This window comes from Hoplias malabaricus, chromosome 10, assembly GCF_029633855.1.
Source record: "Hoplias malabaricus isolate fHopMal1 chromosome 10, fHopMal1.hap1, whole genome shotgun sequence".
NCBI lineage: Eukaryota > Metazoa > Chordata > Actinopteri > Characiformes > Erythrinidae > Hoplias > Hoplias malabaricus.
Window position 1 is genome coordinate 30412973 of NC_089809.1, and position 22963 is coordinate 30435935.

General features: G+C 41.7%; 1 protein-coding gene across 3 annotated transcripts in view; it reads left to right on the forward strand.

Moving 5' to 3' along the window:
* Positions 1-22963, forward strand: part of rbms3 (RNA binding motif, single stranded interacting protein) — a 205356-nt gene that overhangs the window by 166120 nt on the left and 16273 nt on the right. For all 3 annotated transcript variants that reach the window (XM_066682766.1, XM_066682767.1, XM_066682765.1), the window contains exons 7-10: positions 10921-11027; positions 14080-14123; positions 17270-17366; positions 21160-21210. In XM_066682766.1, the coding sequence (XP_066538863.1) occupies positions 10921-11027; positions 14080-14123; positions 17270-17366; positions 21160-21210 (299 nt within the window). The remainder of the gene's footprint in view (positions 1-10920; positions 11028-14079; positions 14124-17269; positions 17367-21159; positions 21211-22963) is intronic.

Genomic DNA, 22963 nt, shown 5'->3' on the forward strand with positions numbered 1-22963 from the left:
CAAGCCCTAATGGAGAGAGAGTCCGTCTGACTTGGCTTGGAAATAGCACTTTTTGAGAAGAGGACAGAGACGATGTGCACCTACCTTCAGTCGCCCTCTCTCTCTCTTTTTTTTTTTTTTTCTTTTTTCACACTGCAACTCTGTGCATTCCAATGGTGTGTTCTGAAGGCAGAGCTATAGGACACGTCTCTCAGCTCGAAACAACAGGCAGACAAACCGAGGAAAGCCCATTAAAAGGCAGGAAGTAGGGAGGCTAAGCTGATTATGCAGTGTTTGTATTCTGCCTGGCATCTCTCCCCCCCACACCACTTCCCTCTCTCTCTCTCTCTCTCTCTCTCTCTCTCTCTCTCTCTCTCTAGTTCCCATCTCCTGTTCTCTGCCTCTCCACAGAGAGGAGATGTCAAACAGTCCACTGGTATTTACCCTCTTTGGCCCAAACCAAACAAATCCAGGCTAAGAGCAAACTGCTGTCTCTCTCAGGCCCAATCCAGGACCCAGGCTTTCAGAGACAGGCCAGGCAGAACTAGGGTTCCATCTTTCTTTTATTTAGCTCTCAAACTCTAAGCACTGTGTCTGCAGGTGGTCTGTACTGTAACAGACTTCTGCCATTCATATTTTGCTGCTGACTTTAGGATTCCATTTTTGTTCCAGCTTTCAGATTCCGATTCACATCACTTTTCCCCTTACCCCAAGCGTAGTGGACATGCCTAGACGTTGGGGCTGGGCAGTTAATTGAAAATCAGAACTTCAAATTGACATAATCTTGTCTATAACGATTATTGAATATTGATTATTTTTTTTCTGATATGTACTGCCCCTTTAAAACCACGTTACCAAACTGTAGTCATGTGATTCTGCCCCTATCTGCCACATGGAAGCAACCTAAACGCAGAGGCAGACCGAGAGACTCGAGCAGTTGGTACCAAAGAAAAACACAGCGTCTGTGGTTTGGATGTGCTGTGTTTGACAATAATTAAGACGACACCGAGCAAAAGTAGTCAAATGTAAATGCTGAGAAAAAACGAGAGGAACAAGCTCCCAGCAACATTAGAAAAAATATCCCCAGCATTAATATTGGAGCATATTTACAGTACAAGCCTCGTCACTGAACTATGAGAGTCAAAAATACAAAAACAAAATAATCGTTCATTAATCATAATCATGATAAAATGTTAAATTAATTGTGATGTTGATTTGAGCTCATATCACACAGCATTACTAAACACGTTAGCTGTCTGAGCCTTCCTCCTTGGCACCACCAGTCTAAAGTAGTGAAAAATGTAAGAGAACTTTTTTGTTGAGGTCGCTCTCTGGCCTAGAGTGTCTAGTGAAATTGTGGGTGTGTCTACAGAAGTCACGTGATACTGCTGAGAGTTTTGGCACGGTGGCGCAGCAGGTAGTGTCGCTGTCACACAGCTCCAGGGGCCTGGAGGTTGTGGGTTCGATTCCTGCTCCGGGTGACTGTCTGTGAGCAATTGGTGTGTTCTCCCCATGTCCGTGTGGGTTTCCTCCGGGTGCTCCGGTTTCCTCCCACAGTCCAAAAACACACGTTGGTAGGTGGATTGGCGACTCAAAAGTGTCCGTAGGTGTGAATGTGTGAGTGAATGTGTGTGTATTGCCCTGTGAAGGACTGGCGTTCCCTCCAGGGTGTATTCCCGCCTTGCACTCAATGATTCCAGGTAGGCGTGACCCTGAACTGGATAAGCGGTTACAGATAATGAATGAATGAATGAACTTTTTTGTTAGTCATAAGTTATTCACACAGGATCTGTTTTACACAGTGAGACAGGCTAATGTGGAATATTATTGTATGTATATGTGTATATTATGTATGTGCTGTAATCTAAATCCCTAAATGCCTTCATAGCGCTGTTACACGACTAACGACTGCAGTGTGATGGAATCAAGTAGCCTCTATCATCTCTCTAAATTATGCACATTTTTTTAACTCGGTGTACCCCAGTCATAAACATTACAGAACTTGTACATTACCTTTCTTCCCAATGGAATATTAATTTTACTCTGGTGCACCCAGAACTTATCTACAGAAGCAAACTTCAGACAGCAAATGTGTCTTGGCTCATTAGCTACAGAGCCAGGGGAACTTTTTGTCGTTTGATAAACCATTTCTTTAAGAATGCAACAAATCTTATCCATGCGGACATTGCAGATGGTTAAGGTCAGGGACAGCACAGCACCATTCTCAGATGGTCAGCTCACAGGCCAAGTGCAGCTGTGAGCTTTTTCTTTGTTCTTGCTTTGATATTTCTACGACGGATTCTGGTACAAGCACTGTGGTCATCAAAAGGAAGCGTGAGTATTTCAGATGGGTTTGCAAATGTCCTACGTATGTTCTGCATTCCTGAGCTGTGAGACGGGTGCTTCAGTGTCTGTAGGGGGATAAATAAAAACAAAGAAGCAACTGTTGTTATGCAGGACCAGCACTGCTTTTATAATTCAAGATGTTGCTGAATATAACCAGGGTAAGACACGTAATTGCAGCAAAATACACAGAACAGCATTATCTAGTGCAGGAACACATAAATAAACACAGACACATTTATATTTGTTGTTGTACTCGATGTTTAGGATAGTTGAGAGCAAAGGTCAGTATTGCCTATTTCTTTGTGTTCCACTGGCCACAATATTTCACATTTGGCCACTTTCCTCAAGTAAAAAATTAGTTGCATCCAATCAGATTATGTCACAAGCACTGTGTGATTAAACTAGCGGGATGATGTTTTGATTGTTTGCCAAGCTGGTCGTCTTTCTATCGTGCAGGCTGTTCCACTGGCTGATCTTTGCTAATGAAATGTATCTGTAATTACGTATTGGCATAACCTGCGTTGGTAAACTGCATCAGGGATGGGGTAGGGGGCGTATAAAACAACACCTGTCGTACCTAACATGATTATAAATACCATTTAGTACCATATAAATACGTTCCTATTAATATGGCTATGTTTTTTTAATAATATAACCATTTTGTGGCAAGATTGGGAAGTGCAATTTTTTATTTCTTTTATTATTATTATTTTTTTTAATCTGTCATCCCCTGGTTCAATGAAACCCGCTGCTGCCATAACTCCCCGTATCATGTAACAGACTGGACCTGCATGTGTATTGTAGCTTGTGTGTTACGATTTGTGTTTTGTAACTTGTGCGCACCACCCTTTCGCGGCCTGTGCAGTGTTTGGAAGTGTTGGCATTGGAACAGAGGCATGCAGCGGCTGCTATTAGTGTGTGGGCGGTGTGTAGACACCCGCGTTGTCAGGGTCACACACTCCTCCCACCCACGCCTCGCACACACATGCGGAGAAGAGAGAACACACAGAACACACTGTGCCAGGACAAACACCACTCTGCCTGTTGGTAAACACAGCCATTTTTTCCACCCTCTGAATCTGACTCCACACTGCCTCCTCTCCCAGTCCTGTGTCTGCAGATAACCTCAGCTACACCAGACCATTTTCTTCTCTCTGCAGCCACAAATTCTTTAGAACCAGAGCAGTGGAAGCTCTGTGAGAATGACCTTTCTTACACACCGATCTGAGATCAAGCCTTGTGTGTTTTCAGGAAGAACATATTGATGCTTTTCTCTAAATACATTGAATCAGACATAGACAGGATGTTTTTTGTAAAATGCAATAAAACTATGATTTGTTGGTCTTGAACATTTGTTTCACCGAAAAAAGTATGAAGAAAGATTTCCAAAGTTTTCACAGACAAATTTATATTTTGTAAATATAAAGAAATTAACAATTTAGTGCTTGCAACTCACTCCAAAAGTTTGGGACAGGGGCAAGTGTACTGCTGTTTTAATAAATTCTTCATATATTTCCATTTTTTGATCATTTGGGAGCTGAGGGTCGACACGGTGGCGCAGCAGGTAGTGTTGCAGTCACACAGCTCCAGGGGCCTGGAGGTTGTGGGTTCGTTTCCCGCTCCGGGTGACTGTCTGTGAGGAGTGTGGTGTGTTCTCACTGTGTCCGCGTGGGTTTCCTCCGGGTGCTCTGGTTTCCTCCCACAGTCCAAAAACACACGTATGTAGGTGGATTGGCGACTCAAAAGTGTCCGTAGGTGTGAATGTGTGTGTGGGTGTGTGTTGCCCTGTGAAGGACTGGCGCCCCCTCCAGGGTGTATTCCCGCCTTGCGCCCAATGATTCCAGGTAGGCCCTGGACCCACCGCGACCCTGAATTGGATAAGCGGTTACAGATAATGAATGAATAAATGAATCAATTGTGAGCTGAGGATAACAAAGTGCTGCACTTTTTAAAGTGGATTTATTATCTTGATTGATACAAGATTTCAAAATGTCAGATTCTTCACTTTCTGATGCATTATAGGAGACAGATCTGTTCTGCAGACCAGTCAGTCCAGCACACGCACTGGCTAGCTACTGTGTTGTAGCATGTGCAGAATGAGTTCTTACTATTTTACTGAAATAACCATGGACTTCCCAGGAAACGATATCACCTTGGTAGCGCATATTTAGCCCTAAAATTCTGATAAACACCTGCACACCCAAGGTATCTTCTCTCATGTGCACTGATGCTCCCCTTGCCATTACAGATGTTGGTATTTTCACCTTTCACTGATAACAGTTTGGATGGTCTGTTTTGTCTGTTTCATGTTGCAAACTATCCCAGTTTTTTTTTTTTTTTTTGGAAATGTGTTTGAAGATGACAAGTCTAGAAACCGTAGGCTATTTTATACAAGTAACTGTTTGTGGCTGTGGTTACTGTTGTCTATAAATATGTTATCTAGCAAAAGCATGTTGTTTTGAAACAACAGAAACAGCAATGTTGAAATAGGCACTCTGGTCAGCTTGACATGGTTTGAAGCAGGTTTTTGATGATTTAAGGCATTTCAACACAGATGAGGTGTTTATGGATAAGTGTAGCCTGCAGAGCCTCACAGAGGCCAAAAATGCACACCCTCAAAATCCCCATGCCAATCTGTAGTGGTGCACTAGCCAAAGACTTCATTCTACACTCCCTCTAGTGCACACCTTCGTGTTAAGGGCTAGAAGAATGATTGTTTGAAGATATGCTGAAGAATAAATTAGCCTTTAGACTATAAGTTCAGTACTGATTGTGGGGTATAAAGTGTTACATTACATTAGCCTTATACCTCCAGTGCACTAAAGACGCAAACATTAAACACCAGACTTAACCTTAACTTATTCCAAGCAAGGACCTACTGGGGGACATTTTAGAGTGATTTTTTACCTATGTTAAATGGAGTGGTGACACCTTTCACCACACTTTTATAAACGGAAAAATACGCAGTTTCCATATTAAGATTTTTTTCACTTTTCAAACCAAGCCATCAGGTTTGTTTTGGTAGTGTAACTAAGTAACATCACACTCAGAGATTCCAGCTATAGCAGAAGGGTTTTAATGAGTTCATTGGATGGTTATAGTGACTCACTATTAACGTAATATAAAATTGAACTAATGTGTGCAGTCATCACTGTGTTTGTAAGAGGCTAAGGCAGTCAGATTTAAGAATCACATTAACATTTATAAAACACAACTGCTCCTTATGCAGTTGATCAGACTTCCTGGTTGGTAATGGGGAACTGAAGTGTTTCTCCACATTTTGAAAGCTTTCAGTTGAGGAGCAGCAGCTGATCCTGTAAAAGACCGTCTCTCAGTGGGTGATCCGTTCTGGATGCTGTAGCGGTTAGCCGGGCTCATCCCCTCACCACCACTCAGCCCACAGTTGGTTTTGGACTGATGAAAAGGGGTGGAGGATGGATAAACGATGAGTGACAGAGATCAGAGGAGATGTGCTCCTGTGTGTTTCCAGTGAGAGCCTTGTGTGTATGTGTTCTGTGTGTGTCAGTCATATGTATCCAGTAAGCATCCTGTGTGTCCAGTGAGAATCTAGTGTGTGTCCAGCGTGGGCCGGGTGTGGCTGCAGGAATTCGTGCCGCACACAGACAGAGCTGGAGGTCTGTGGGAGCGCAGTGGGTGCTGGCAGACCAGACGCCTGGCCTCAAATTAGAAACACATGTCCATCTTCTCATCTGACCCCCCACCCGCCTTCGCTCCGTTCTCTTGCTCTTTCTCCCTCACGATTGTTCTCTCTCCCGCTCTCCATTAGAATATCTACTGTGCCATGACCCACAGTTAATAAACAGCTTGGAAATACATGTGGTTAAAGCTGTCTGCTTGGGTAAATGTTATGGAAACACTTATCAACCGACATACATTCACACGCACATTTAACGCAGGGCAGTATCTTATGTAAGTTTCTCAACATGCTGTTTTCTTTGTGTGTGTGTGTGTGTGTCCATATATCCGAGTACGTTTTTCAGCATTAAAACCTGAACAGCTTCAAAGGATGTTGAGATCTATCTGGACAAATTCCTATTCAGATGAATGACTTTTAACAGCTTCACATCCTTTCAGACCCACAGCAGTGAATTGTCCTCTCACACCCTCTAATATGAAGTGAGAACGGAGTTTAATTTTCTCCTGAATCTCAAAGATGAAGGCTTTAGGGCCAGTTTATCCGAATGTGAGGCTTGCATGTTTTTTTTAGGAGCCTCATTTCCTCATTGTACGGTTATATTTATTTATTTATATTTATTTCAAACCTCCTCAGACATTCATTCATTCATTATCTGTAAGCGCTTATCCAACTCAGGGTCGCAGTGGGTCCAGAGCCTACCTGGAATCATTGGGCGCAAGGCGGGAATACACCCTGGAGGGGGCGCCAGTCCTTCACAGGGCAACACACACACACACACACACACACACACACACACACACCTACGTACACTTTTGAGTTGCCAATCCACCTACCAACGTGTGTTTTTGGACTGTGGGAGGAAACCGGAGCACCCGGAGGGGAGAACACACCGACTCCTCACAGACAGTCACCCGGAGCAGGAATCGAACCCACAACCTCCAGGTCCCTGGAGCTGTGTGACTGCGACACTACCTGCTGCACCACCGTGCCGCCCCTCCTCAGACATATATCATGAAAATGAACAATTTGTACGCAATGATGTTGTGACTGCAAATGAGGTAAATGAAGGGTGGTCTCTGACATTTACACCGTGTGCATTGTGCTGATAAAATGTGCTCACTGTATAACCGTAGCTGCAAAATATTACATTTCTCTCTGTCATTCTTTTTTCCCCCAGTTCATTCCACGTAGTTTGAGTCATTCAATATTATTATGACACTTCCATCAGGACACGCTGCCATTCACTTATTGCTAAAAACAGTTTAATGAGAGTGTTTGGCATGTGTATGATAGTGCTTGTGTGTGTGTGTTGCCCTGCGGTGGTTGGAGAGATCACGTCATGGTTTACTTCATTAAGTGTGATAGTGAGGGCAGACTGGAAAAACAGTGAGATTTATTAAAGTCTTTGCCAGTAAAGCACAGCCGACCTCCCAGCCATCATTACACCTCCTCCAACACCAGCCCAGTGCACTCCTGCTGCCAACGTCCCACTGTCTGTGTGTGTGTGTGTTTTCATTTTCATACACTTTCAAGACAAAGGCCTGGATTTAAATGTATCTTAGGGAAACTACCCCTTCTACTTCTTAAGTTTATTCCTGTCCTTAAAATGTAAGCGTTGAAGATGTACACATGTAAAAGTAATATACACCTAATTATTCAGACAGTCTACAGAGGATTATTTCTAGTTCCTCTTTCTTCCACCATTAAGCCTGGTTTGTATTTCTTGTTGTCTTTCCTCCATGTTGCTTAATTGGATAAAGCAAATAACAGTCCATTCCACTTCAAATTATATGTGGGTCACATGATATTGATAGGTGACATGACAACGTGTAGCCTAAACGTGTTGCCTACATAAAAAGAATGAATGCTTTGGTCATGGATATTGATTTTTAGAGAGCATTTGTCTCTGGTGACCACATCAACACACCTTTGTGATCTTAATGACGACCTGAATGTGGTCTGAACTCACTAAGAGGAGGTTTAGAAATGTACTTTAAAGGATTTGGGTGTTTGTTAACTTTTGTTTGTAAGGGTCATCACTGCAGCGTTAAGGCAGGAAACCAGACGTGTCTTTCTACTTATGGTTTACATCTGGAACGAGTATAAAACTGTTTAAATTGAAGTGTGTGTGTGTGTGTGTGTGTGTATAAGATTTCTCTGGATAATATCCAGAGTGTGTTAGTGAGTCAGATCTCAGAGATGCAGGTTTTAGATGCACTCTGCTGGACTGGCAATCACCAGTTTAAGGTTCAGGGCAACCTGACTAAGAAAACAAACGCAGTGAGAGCCAGGCAGAGACTGTGCTCATAAAATGGCCACGATTATTTCTCTGGGCTCTAAGAGTAGTGCAACTCCCTGAGTTATTTGGCCTTGCTGCTTTATGACAGTGTTGGTTGTTATTTCAGAGTTAGCCCTTTTCCCACAGTGCTGGGAAAGGAGTTTAAAGCGAAGGCTTTGGCTTTTTCACTCTCTCAGCTGAAACAAACACATACTCTGCCTCTCTCATCCCCCCAACAATCTGTGTGTGTGTCTCTCTCTCTCTCTCTCTCTCTCTCTCTCTCTCACTCTCATTGTCCCATTGTTTGAGATGGACCAGGGGAGACAGTGGGAGAGTTGCTTGCGCTAACATTTTGAACGTTCTGCCAAAGCTGGGATCTGCTCTGTTGCCTCCCTCAGTGTCTCTCGCCCACAATGGAAGTGCTTGTGCACAGGTCTTATCAGCGCATGACAGTGTGTGTGTGTTTGTATGTGTGTGTATGGGTAATATGAAAGTGATGACAGGGCTGCAGGTGTAGACCAAAACACCCCGCACAGGTGAAGGAGAAAGGTTTCCTCACTCATCACACACACACACACACACACACATACACACACCTATATGAGATCAAGGGGCTCTTATCTGCTGGCTCCAGCTGACCCTAAACACCTCTTTTCTTCTCTTCTCTTCTCTTCTCTTCTCTTCTCTTCTCTTCCCTTGATTCCACATATTCTCATCTCTTCTCATTTCATCTTCCATTTTCTTCACATCGTCTTCTCTTTTCATCTCCTCTCCTTATCATCTCTCATTTTCTCTTCCCAAATTCTCTTCTCTTTTCATCTTCTTCTAGATATCTCCTCATGTCTGCTGTTGTCATATCTGCTCTTCATTTCTTCTCATCTTTTTTCTGCCCGTTTGTCTTTTCTTCTCATTAGGGATCTTGCCTTTTCTAGTCTGCCGGTCTTCTCTTTTTTAGCTTAAGTAGTATTCTCATCTCTTCTCTTGTCTTGTTGTCTCCTCACTTCTCGTCTCATCATCTCTTCTCTTGTTGTCTCCTTACTTCTCTTCTTCTAAACTCTCTCTCTCTCTCTCTCTCTCTCTCTCTCTCTCATATACATACATGTATGTATGTATTTTATGCTGGTCATAACATTTGAATATCATGAAAACAATCCTGTAATTCCATACAAAGGTGAAACTTGTATATTATACTCATTCATTACACACAGACTGATGTATTTCAAGTGTTTTTTAATGTCTAGATAGATAGATAGATAGATAGATAGATAGATGGTATCTGAAGGCGTGTATCCTGCAATGTACTGTCATACTTGTAGAAATGTATAATCCTATAGTTAAGCTCTGTAAAGGTCAGGACACCAGCAGGTGCAGTGCTGAGGGTGTATTTATTATACATTTGCATGTTCATCAGGGAAGAAGTAGAATACAAATCCCAAAAGAGAGACGATGCTTTTGTTGAAGCAGCTTACTTAGGACTGCTGCCTCTTTGTAAATGAAGAAGCACAGGTGAAAGTGTGTTTGAGGCACTGGAGCTGGCGAGTGTTTTCTCCCCCTGCCTGAGATTCTTTTAGAGGTGAATGTAAAGGCATTTAGCTGTGAGGCTGGATTAGTCATTGGAGTTGTCTGGACCACACAAAGCAGAAAAAAAAGATTCTCCTGCATCTATCAGTGCTCTTTCCAGATCATATCATACTGTACGTTTTGTTCGCTCGAAATGAGTTTTTGCTGGTTGCTGGGGAAACAAAATCAGTTTAGCTATGGCTCGCAGAAATTTGTTGAGAGAGAGAAAGCGAGGGAAAAAAATAGGAGGGTTCGAAGTATTCCAGACACTCATAATAGTATCTTTTACTGCCTCCAGTCACTGTTATAATCATAACTGATGTGCGATATGTGTCTGTGAAATAGGCACATAAAAAGAGATAGAGAAAGCCAAGGTGTGTTTGTGCACAGATCTCCTTTGGAATACAGTCATTTTCAAGCCAGTCATTTTTGAATTGTTCGGATTGACATTCAGCGGAGTGAACTGACCCATCTGAACTTGTGGAAATGCCTTCTCTCACTGCTTTTCTCACTCTTTTATTACACAAGATTTGCACTTGCATGAGCACAGAAAACAAATAGTGCTTTGCGGTTTTTTGGAGATATCACTTTTGGCCATCAGAGCGCGGGCCATTATAATGTTTAAGTTATTTACCATCGCGATTAAGGCGCTTATTATTTCAACAATATCAGGCCTGGTGCTTTGAAGGCTTGCCAGCCAGCTTGTTTTGATGTCAGTTTTTGGAGAAAACACACGCCAAGACTGGAGCCCCAGCATCTAGGCAGGAGAGAGAGAGAGAGAGAGAGAGAGAGAGGGGGAGTGGGGGTGAGGGGCATGAATGCAAGAAAGAGAAAAGAAATGCGATGGGAATCTGACTTCAAAGCGGGGGCTTGCTTTGCCTTCTCTTCTCCAGGGGGGTTCTCTGGGTCTGTGCGGATACCCGAAGTGTAACATTTCCTTTTTGTTCGGACCAACTGACGGCCGGCACTGCTGAGGCCATCACCCCTCCATCAGCTTACTGCCGCTGACCTTTAGCAGTCACGCTCACTCGCTCTCTCACTCTGCTGACCAGCTGACTGATCTTTTTTCCTCTCTCTCTCTCTCTCTCTCTCTCTCTAGCCCCGACAGAGCCACTGCTATGTAAGTTTGCAGATGGAGGACAGAAGAAGCGTCAGAGTCAGACCAAGTATCCTCAGAACGGCCGGCCATGGCCGCGGGAAGGAGAGGTGAGCACTGATTGGTCCAACTGGGTCCACTCCCCCCCCGCTGCCCATTGACGTCTAAATTGCTGACATTTGTTATCACTTCTTTTCTTACTACTCTTCACATATAGTTATTTAAGGAATAGTCCAGTGTCTTTTATCCTAATCCCTGTCTCCGGCATCTGCATCACACCACTGATTACCACGTACAGTACCTTAGACACATTTCCACGTACATAAAAGAAGACGGAAAACTCTTTGACTCAAAGCACATTTATAACGGAAAGACTGTGGGGAATTGCTATTTTTAACCATTATTCTCAAACAAACCAAGACTTCAGAACACTTTCTTGACAGAAAACTTTGGCCAAGATGCTTTTAGAAAGTTAGTGTTTTGATAGAACCAGAAAAAGCTCCTGTTACGTTTACTTTTCTGGTGTCTACATGCAGAATAACAGGAGCCTCTACATTGCTAAGGATTCGCCACAAAACCTGGGAAAAAACAGTCCTATCACAGAACAAATGATCAAGATGTACAGCTTATATTAAACTTCATATCCAGCTTGATTTATACCTGGATAATTCAAGGAAGATTCCTGAAAAATGATGTGGAGTTAAGCCACAGCACAGTGCCGTCTCATTTGATTTGGGTCAACAGCTTTTCTGTTGTTTCTTTAATAAGAAAGACACAGGTCAAAATTATTGTCCATAACAACAGATGGTGCAACACAGATGTGTCGAACAGAGACAAAATTGATGCTGCTTTTACAACCCAGAGTATACATTAATTTTAGTGATGCACGATATATTGGTGGCCGATATATTATTTGCTGATATGTGGATTTTTTATTTTATTTATTTTTATCGGTCCGATATTGGAATTTTAGCTGATATCACTACGGTAACTTAGCGCCTTTTTCATGCTTGTGCATATGCACTGATACCTGTAAATGTGTTTTTTTTGTTTGTTTTTTTTTTCACAGTTTCTACAGAGAGCAGTCTCTGGGATTAAAATTAAAGTTTTCTGTGGTGAAAACTAATTTAAAATATGAGCGGCGCTCTGTACACACACACATACACAGATAGCGGTGTAAACACACACACACAGCAGGTTTAACGACAATAAGATACTCAAACACCACAGTGCAGGAGCCCTTCTTATATAAAACACATGTAAATAGATATACAATAGCGATTACAAACACTTGCTCAAACACGCTCGCTTGCCCTGAGCTTCTTTATGCCGCACTATCCCTCGCTCTCCAAAATAAACCGGTGCTGCACTAATTAGCGCTCCTCTAGAAACCACTCATCCGGAACCAGCAGTAAATCTTTGATAAAGGTATAAATGAACTACACCTAATAAACTTAAAGGACAAAATTAAAAAGTACAGAAAAGGCGTGTCCTGTGACAACAATCATTTAGTTTGTTTTAATCCAATATGAATATGCTTTAATTAGGAAAAAATAAAAAATTATCGGTTATTATCGGTATCAGCTACTCCAAGGTGCTTCTAAAAGAACATTTTATAAATGTGCTTTGTTCCCCTCAAAAAAATCTCTATGTATCATTAGAAGCTATACAGATTAATGTAAATGTAATGAACAAGTTGTAAACCTTTCTGTCTTTTTAGAAGAGATGTTCTGTCATGTTTAGTTGCGGTCATTCATTGCATACTCAGCACACATGTTTGAACAGACTGAAGGATTCAAGCTGCAAAAGTTACTTTAAAGTAACCACAAATACTGGGCTCCTTCAGCAGAGGTTTACAAACTGTTACACTATCTCACACACACATAAAATCCCAATTTACCCAATATCCATTTGTATTTGTTGTAATGTTTTAGCAACCATGTATTCAGATGGTAGTTTTGAGACCACTCTTAAATCTAAAAGTGCCCAACAGGCTTCTTAGGTTGGTCCCAGATAAGAGCCAGTGCCCCCCCCCCCACCCCCTTTGGAAAATAACATGCATGAGACAATACAGGAGCCTTTATTTTTAGATATTTTGAGTATCTGTGGGCCTACATCCAGGCCCTTGTGTTTTAAGGGGTTAAGCATCCAATACACATTCTCCAAAAAAAAATACTCAAAAAAAAGAAAAGAAAAAAAAACGCCTTCAGCTTGACAAGGCAGGAACAGCTCACGGACAAAAGCAGCAAGGTGGATAGCCGCATCGGAGACAGGAAGATGAGAGAGATGAGAGGCTTCTGCTGCTGAGGGTGCCCTCAGATTGTGCTGGAGGGGAGAGAAGAAGAGGGCAAAGAGGGATGAGAAGAGAGGAGAGGTGGGGGTGCTGTTTTGATTGACGGGCACATCTGGCCCTGTTTAAGTTCCCTGCCTCTGCTTCAGTCCTTTAATCTCTCTTCGGCTGTTCCTCCAAGCAGCCTGGCCTTGGAAGAATGGCCAAAAAGGGGGAGCACTGGCATTTTCTGGGCATTCAGACGCTTCAGGGAAACATGCCAGATGCCAGCCCAAACTGGACCCACGTTTAGCCCCATTACCACAAGCTGGCAGCCGTGGGACATTTGGCTTGAGCGGCTAACACAGGTGTTTGTGTTTGCACAGAAGGCTCAATACTGGCACTCCAGGGGTCTTCAGGACTTACAGTAACTTACACATGGGCTATCCCATCAGTCCGCATGTTTCCTACCCCCTCACCGAGAGCTTGGCACCCTGCAGCTTGCGGTATACGAGGCCTATTTATCTGCTCTAGTCCAATGCAGGGTGAGTAGCACAGCCCTCTGCTCTCATTCACTTAGCCAGCGCGCCAGTGTCAACATGAGCAATGCCTCCTGCAGCCTTGTAAATACCAAATAACTTTGTGGCGTATCAAAGGCGAGTGAGGCGCTCTCGTCCGTCCGCTCTCCGGGGTAATAGATCCGCCACTACAAGGCCTGGCCTGTGCTTTTAAAGACATAAAGAGCATTTGGCCAGGCTCTATCAGACAACCCTGCTCTTCAGCCAGCATTACTCAGTAGATTTTACAGCATCTGTCACGGCTTGATGTTAGTCTCGCCTCAGTGTGGATGAGAGCAGCCGCTCACAATTTTTCATGTGCGTCTTGCTTTTCAGAGTGGCATGGCCCTGCCCTACGACCCTGCTGCAATGCAGAATGGGTGAGTTGTTTTCTTCTTTCTTTGTTTGTTTGTTTGATTTTTTTTTTTAAACTAACTCATTTTCCCCAGAAGCCTTTGTTTCATTAGTTTTCCCCCTCTGCTGTCACGCTGGTCTTATAGCAAAGGGTAGCAAAGTCTGAGGCATGATGACTAATGCTCGAGTCTAACCCACTCACAAACAAACACACACACACACACACACAAAGAAGCTGTCCTGTCCCATCTGTGTTTGTGGCACTGTTGCACTGCAGGGTGTAAGCGTTTCGTCAGGTATGGGTTGCAGGCCTGATGCGGCTGCTTGAGTCAGGGAAATGTGAGACTGAGTGTGTGTGTGCCGCTCTCGCCCCATCACCCTCAGCCCTGCAAGCCATAGCGCCCTCCAGGGAACACATACAGCCCTCTCTTTGTGTCTCTCTCTTTCACTCTCTCTCTCTGTGTTCTTGTTGTTTCTTTCTATCACTCTCCCTCTTTCTCTCTGTCTCTGCCTGTCTCTTTATTCTCTTTCTTTCTGTCTCTCTCTCCTCTCTCTCTCTCTCTCTTTCTCTCTCACTCACTCTCCCTCTCTCGCCCACACACACTTTCTCTGCAGCCTGACACAGCACTTACCAGCTCACACAAAGCAGGGGCCACCACAAGTTAGCGAATCTCCATAACAGCTTTTCACTCAGCATTAGTCTTACACTGACATTCAGTCATTTTATACATTTACAGGTGATCTGAGCTCCACCTGAGTTTCTTATTTCAGTAACATTTACTGACATAAATGGTGGAATGGGAAATGTTTGGGTATTTTTTTCTTTTCAGTTCTGAAATTTTGGGATAGTACTGTTTGATTAACAGGAAATTAAAAGAAAATAGATCACAAAAAAAATAATTTACTATTATTTTCTGCAATAAAACAAGCTGAGGAGTATTAGCCAAGTGTACAGTGCCAAATAAAAGCTCCCTAGCTAATAACAACGCTAATGACTAATTACAGTCAATATAAACAGATAATTAGGTAGATTACAATAATAAACATAAATTGTGATAAATGCTGAGACTTGGCTGAAGCTGTTGTGAATTTAACTGTTTTTAGGGTGATGACACAACATAATGGAAAGTAGAAAACAGAGAAATGTGTGTTCTCTATTATCCAATGTACCTCTGTCTCTCTTTTTCTCATGACTAATAAACATTAAGAGATTATATATTATTTTATGAAGAAAGACATTGAAATCTAAGTATATAAAATTCTATATAGAAAGCAGTGGAGGATGTGTAGCAGATTCTGACTCAAGGGAAACAGGACACAGTGTTTTGGTGCTTCTTTTTTTATTAGTCCTTGTCTCTGTATGTGCTTTTGGCCCATTCTTCTTCATTTAGTTTTTTCCAATATGGCCGGACCATGTTGCAACCCTGTTAGCTATCACTGTAATATTACCAATGTTCTGTTCCCAATTAGACCTTTGTAAATTGCTTAATGGGCCATGTCGTCTTACCGACCACTTGCCATTGCTGATAATGGCTGGTGTAAATTACAGCAGAGCCTTACATCCAAGGCAGAATCACATGTACTGCTAGCACACAAACAAAAACAAGCCATGGGACCTCCTTCCCTATGCATTTGTATCCCCGTAATTGGCTGCATGCTAGTGTCCGGATGGTGTGTGACATGCTGTTGTCACTCTGGTCCTGGTGTGCGAAGCCGGCTGGGTGTGTGCAGTGGAAACTCCGGGCCAGACAGCGTTTTGCTCCCCACGCTCCATTACTCAGCCGCCAGGCACGCCAATCGATACAGTATAGCAACAGGCCTAGCAGATGAAACATGTCCGCTCTAGGTACACAATGATAAATAAAGTCACGGCCCAGCGTTCCACTGCCAAACCTGCCGTAGGGAAGCCCACACCACACCATAAAGCATGCTTACATACGTGCACTACACAGTGTTAGATAAAAAATATCATTGTTTCGGCTAAAATCATCATAATCGTTTATTAGACAAGTGAGATTTCACACATTTAAACACTGTAACTTCATTTGCATTAAAATATCAAGTGAAAAATTATACTCTTTTTTATCATTTAAAAATGTGTAAATATTACAAATGGATAATACCTAATAATAAACACTCTAAATGATTAAGAAACACTCTGTGACTGTTAATCTTAACAAACGTAGACAAAATGGCTGACAAAGATGTAATCACTGTGTTTATAAAATGCCTAAAACTTAACACTTAAGTATTTCAGTCGTATTAATGAATAAATTAAGAGCAGTTAATAACGTGAGTCCATCCTTTTAATGGTTGTGTGTTAGTGTACAGGAATATATTGTACATGAATATTATAAACACATTATACAGTACAGGTTAATTACAAATGGAATAATTAAAGGGATAGTTATGTAGATGTTTTGTAAAGTACAAAATATGTGCATTAACGAATATCTAAAATGGATGTGTGCATTTTAAACAGTATTGTGAGCATTTGTCTAGTGTAAGCAGTAGATACATTTTACGTCCCATTTTTGTGTGGATATTAATTCTAACTATAGCTCAAAGGTGAGGTTAAATGGATCAGAAAATATGCAACGATAACAGAGGCATAAGAATACGTATATGTAGTAAACAAGAACAAACAAGAAAGAGAATGATGTGAAAATAGCTTTAAACAATTTAAAAATAGCACCCCTTCTCCTCACTCCTGGGTTTGTGTTGAACCGAGTTGTGTCTCAGACTCATTTAAAGGAACAGGCACTGAAACTAGTAGTTCTAAATTTGGTTGGTTTCACAGGAAGAGAATGGTGCTGTATTGTTTGATTCTACCAAAGTTTGCCACAGTCATTTTCCTAAGACCAGGGAACTGTGTTAACTTGTGGGAAAGGGGTTTAATAGATCCATTTTGAAGGAACTGAATGTATTCATTCAAAAAGGATGTTACCTTTCAACCTACAGTGCAACAACTGTCTATTTAAAATATCTATACAGAGTTTGCCATGATGAATAAGAGCTTGAGAGTATTCTCCTAATGATAGCCCTAAGCCTTTTTAGTAATTTAGTTCTACTTGATTCTGCTGTAAATCAACAGCCTATTACCCTTGATTGATTGGCACGGCTGATGTGTAGTTGTCTGTGTGTGTGTGTGTGTGTGTGTGTCTTCCTACAGGTTCTACCCCTCACCATACAGCATCTCCACCAACCGCATGATCGCCCAGACATCAATCACACCATTCATTGCTGCCTCTCCTGTCTCCACATATCAGGTAAGGTCATGTGCTTTAGATGAGACACATAAACACAAGCACAAAAGGCCCTCACACTCTCCCAACAGTATGTATGCACTTATAGACAAACACCAAGCACAGGAGGGGGCGAAACATATTTTTCTATCTCTCCCTTTGTTTGCCATGTTGAGAAAGCTTATTAACACTCTGCTCCAGCCTTGAACAAAAAGGAGTACGAGGGAGGGATAGAGCAAGAGAGAGAGAGAGTCAGAGTCAGGGAAAGGCAGAGCAAACATTGACTGTGAGCAATGAGCATTCTTAATTGATTTGGCTTAAGCTAAACTAAACAACACACAGTGCTGAGCTGGGAAGAAGCAAAGCCCTTTAGATCCCGAAACTCCTCCTGTCATCACGGCAACCTGCCCTTAGTGGTCTCTCTCATACACAGACAAACACACAACATATAAACACACATACACTACACACAACAAACTTGAATAAGTGAGTGGGGAAACAGTGCAGGCACAGATTATTGTGTGTATTGCATAGTACAGTTAAAGGCTAAGCACCAATTAATGGTCCTCCATGAATATTTCACATTATTTTAGTTACTGACATATATAAGTATGAATTAAAATGAAAATAGCAGCTTAATTTGCTTTAAAACTGACAATTTTATTAAACTGATGGAGGTACCGTTATTCTTGTAAATGTGATAGAAGTCGAACTCGAATTCATCCGACACTATAAACCTCCGTAATGCAGCTACGTAGCCGAGTATAATCTGAGCCTCCGAGTTTAGCAAGTCAAGCTAACGCTAACTAACACCAACTAAAACAGTTTACCTCCATGTTACAGAGGCTCTTGAACACCTTTCGCTGGCTTCCTTACATGCCCATATTGTTGGAAAAGTGCCAGTGAAATGAGCACTACAGATAACGGAGTGAGCGGATGGTTCTTTCCAAAGTGCCCGTTTAAAGTTGACAAATTTAGTTCATTTTCTGGATATTTGGGGATCTTTGGGCCATTTGTGCACAGATGTCCCACTGTACATTGAATTGTTGCAGCCAAAAACAACACACCTTTTCATCCTTTTACATTAAATTAAGTGCGACTTCTAGAGTTGTTGTCTACCATCTTCGTCACATGCAAGACGCCTATTAGAGTTTCCGAACACCGTTGGGGGGAGGGGCAACGGTCTTTTAAACCTTATTCCTTGAATTAGTAAGAAATATCATGTTTTCTGACTATCAGTAAACAAGTTAGGAACTCAAATTTCACTGTATTTATTTGTTTGACACTTTCATAGAGCTGGTGCTTAGCCTTTAAGAAAGTAATAAATCTAGACTAGATTAAGCCTAGATTATAGATCAGGATGAGAAGAGGACACAATCTACGTGATTGAAATACATTCCTTATTAGTCTGAATAAGCTTCAGTCTCAGTGACTGCCTAAATGCCTTAGGACGACACATCAGTAAATATAGCTAGAGACTGTGGTTTAAAGCCCACATTCAGTTACCATGGAGCTTGTGAAGCAGTGTGATACATAGAGAAAAAAACAGGAGTGCAGCTGATCCTCAGGTGACTGAATGTCAATGGAAGACGTGATCAGACTGTATCAGCAAGAGCAGTCTATAGTGTCCGCAGAGGTCACTGAGTGGGAGATTACAGTTGGGTTGCAATATATAAACCTCGCTATATCAATGTGTGCTGCAACTGTCCTTGGAGCTCTTGGTCGCCCAACATTTTCCAAAAACCCTTTAATTTGTGACAAGTCTGTATATACTGTTTTCACGTCTGTATCCAGACACAGATGTAAGGCTAAGTCAGAGAGCAACCTTCCTTTATTTCATTTATGATCAAAATGCTCATTAAGCACAAGTTATTCATTTTTCGGGAGATATCACAAAGGAGATTAGAATTAAGATAATCCTCTTACGTAAGGAAGGGCAAAGTCAAAGAAAATGGGTGAAAAATGCCAGAGTTTTCAAAACTGGATTTGATTTTGAAAATTATATTTAAAAAATACAGACAAAATGGGAAGCTGTGCACAAGCGAACGTGCAAGGCTTGATAGGCCTCCAAAACCATCATCAGATAAACAGTATTTAAGGCTTGCGTCTTTGAAAGACAGGAGAGAATTCAAGCTCCAATGTTACTTCAGATCTGAAAATAACTAAACATATCTCTGCCATCCCCGCCTTGCACCCAATGATTCCAGGTAGGCTCTGGACCCACCACAACCCTGAACTGGATAAACAGTTACAGATAATGAATGAATGAATCTCTGCCATCTGTGAGGAGACAAAAGTGGGTCTGAAAGAATTCATTTATTGTCTGTAAACGTTTATCCAGTTCGGGGTCACAGTGGGTCCGGAGCCTACCCGGAATCACTGGGTGCAAGGCAGGAACACACCCTGGAGGGGGCACCAGTTCTTCACAGAATGACACACACACACACATTCACTCACGCCTATGGATAAGTCTGAAGATCAAACAAAGAAGCTCCTGGTTTTTGGCTGACCACATTAGAACACTGTCCCAAACATCACTGAATGTTTTTGTATAACTGAATGTATGAGGACAACAAGAAAATATAAAAAACATCTAAAAGTACACTGTGGATGTGCACAAATATCTCTTTAAATGTTGCAAGCAAGTCCCCTGAAAAACATGGAAGGCTTCTGTTTAATTGTGTATTAAATGTACAGTTTTAATGCTTTGGTTTTCCTGGTGCTGAAAAATTAGTAACACACACACACACACATATATATATATATATATATATATATATATATATATATATATATATATATATATATGCTTAGGTCATATAAATAAAATGGCATAGTATTTGCATAAAACCATTAAATAATCTATATATTAATTCTAATACCTAATATTCAGTGCCAAATGCTGTATAAACAGTTAACAGGCTTCTGCTTGGGCACAAAGTATGTGTATGCTGATGTCCCTGTATTTCTCACAGGGCTAGAGTATCTCCTGATTGAGTATTGTGATATAATATGCATATGCCCCACCCGGCCTTAGTGAATTAATATTGAATCCCACACTGCAGTGAACACAAAGAAATGACTCCAACTGGAACTGACGGGAAATCAATGCAATGCCACCTCTATTTCTCCCCTAAACTTTGAAAGAATGGAACAAGAGACAACTATATCCCTTGCAGGTTTATAAATGGGGGAGGGGGAGAAAGGATGGGAAAAAGAGAGAGAGAAAGAGAAAAAGAGAGAGAGTGGGAGCTAGTGTGAGGGCATGAATCTTTCAGCAGCTGGAGAGAGATGAGGTGTGTGCTTACACACCTTAGAGGACTTACTGCCAGATGATCACACTAGTGTACCGATCCACAGAGCCTCCTTATACTCTCCGTCTCGATGCAGAAAACTGATGAGCTATGTACATTTTAAGGCACGCACACATTTAAATAAGCTTTCTACAACACATTTTCATGCATATTTTCTCATATAGCTACAGAGATTTCCGCTGTTCACTAGATTGCGTGTTGTGAAAACAATAGAGGCATTTGTTGAAGTGCAAGTGCAATAATAAGGAATATTTGTGTAGGGCTTTATGAGCTGAGCGGTGAGGCAAGGGAGATGAAAGTTGAGATTTTGGGCCAGACCGAGCTTTGATGATGAAACCGCTGCCGCGCTGCTGTAATTAGGAGACAATATTGCTCCTCGTGGCATTCCGATCCCACTGTAATTATCAGCCGGTATTTCTGGCCACTGCCTCCGCTGGTCTGGGGTTTTGGAAGAAGGAGGAGGAAGAGGAGGGAAAATGAGAAAATGCTCTTTCTCCCCACAGGTGCAGAGTACATCCTGGATGCCTCACCAACAGTACGTTATGCAACCTACTGTAAGTCCTTCCCATCTGTTACGTCTGTGTTTGAGTGTGAGTGAGTGAGAAGTTCTGTTAGTGTATTAGTGTACTCGTGTACATGATGTTGCTGTATGACACCGATAATGTTCCGTGTTATTACTATAGGCTTCATACTGTGGCTGTAATAGGCTTTGTCCTAAAGTACTGCACCGAAACAGAGACAAACACTCTCCCTTTATTTCATTTCCACTTATCACTCAAGCCTTCAGCGTGTAATAATATAATACCACATTTCCCAATGTCTACCTTCCGCCAGTTTTCAGACTTTTTTGTCTCAGCAAATGTGCTTTCATGTTTTTTTGTGTTGTTTTGTTTAGTTTTGTCCTATATCTCCAGAATAATTCCAAACACAGTCAATCACACTGAGGTCCGAGCTCTGATGTGGCCAGACAGTGTTTCTGAGGACACAACGAGTGTTGTTTGATTTCCCTTTTCTTAGTAAAGCTTTACTTTTAGACCCATTTAACCTGCCTTTTTATTTTTTCTCCCCTCCCCCAGATCTTAAATAAGCATGGCACCTTATTTTCTGTTCTAACACATGAAAAATTTAACCACAATTCTCCCAGGTCATCTTGCAAGGTTGAGTCCCATTGTTTTGTATATTTCTTTATGTATTATTTATATAAAGCTCTGAATAAAAACATTTTTCGCTGTTCTCATGCAGGTAGGTAATCTTATATGCAATCTTCCTCAGACATATCCTCTCAAAACGAACAACTTGTACATTTAAAGGAAGTGGTCTCTGACTTTTGCACTGTAGTGTACATTAAAAACAAACCGGTGAAATCATGATCAAAATAATTCCTTCATCATTTTTCTATGCCCAGTTTATCCTGTTAAGGGCCGCAGTGGGTCTGAAGCCTACTCAGAATCATTGGCTAGACACACACTGGACATGGCAGCAGTCCATCATTTCACACTCACACATTTACTCACAAACTCACACCTCTGGACAATTTTGAAAAGCTAATCCACCCACTGGCATGTTTTTTGGACTGTGGGAGAAATCTGAGCCTCTGGAGGAAACCAACACAGACACAGGGAGAACACAAAACCCCTTACAGACAGTGACCTGAGGCAGGCTTTGAACCCACAACACCCCAGAACTCTGGAGCTGTGACAGAAACACCATCTGCTCCTCCATCGTGCCATGCTTGAAAATGTTTTTGGATGCCTTGAAAACCTTGATTCTTTAAAACACTGTTAGAAACTCATTTGGAGTGTCTGATTGGTCAATGCACAGGGCACATGATTAGAAACTAATTAGTTAGAAGCTTTTTTGCATATTGCAGCACTGCAATATTGGCATTTCCAAAGCCAATACTGTAATACAATTAACAAGCGAGAGATTGTGCTGTTTTACAAGACCGTGCACGTGTGTGTGTGTTTTCAGGGTACAGTGTGTGATGTAGTGTCAAAATCTCTGTGTATTTCAGAACATTCTCTCTGATCTCTGTCTGACTTAAAAGAGGCCCGAATGCAGAGGAAAGATGTTTTACTGGGCATCAGAGTAATGCACACTTTTTGACTTTAGCTGAATTCCAACACAGAGCTACGTCTGTGGTGACAAAATAAGACCAGAACTAAAGGTTCTCAAACATTTTATGAGTCCAAAAAGTAAATTCATAACCTAGAAATTAAAATTTGTACATTTATATCACGTTTTTCCAAACTGAATATTTCTGTATGTAACCATCTGTTTTGAATGTTACGTTTATAAACTGTGAGT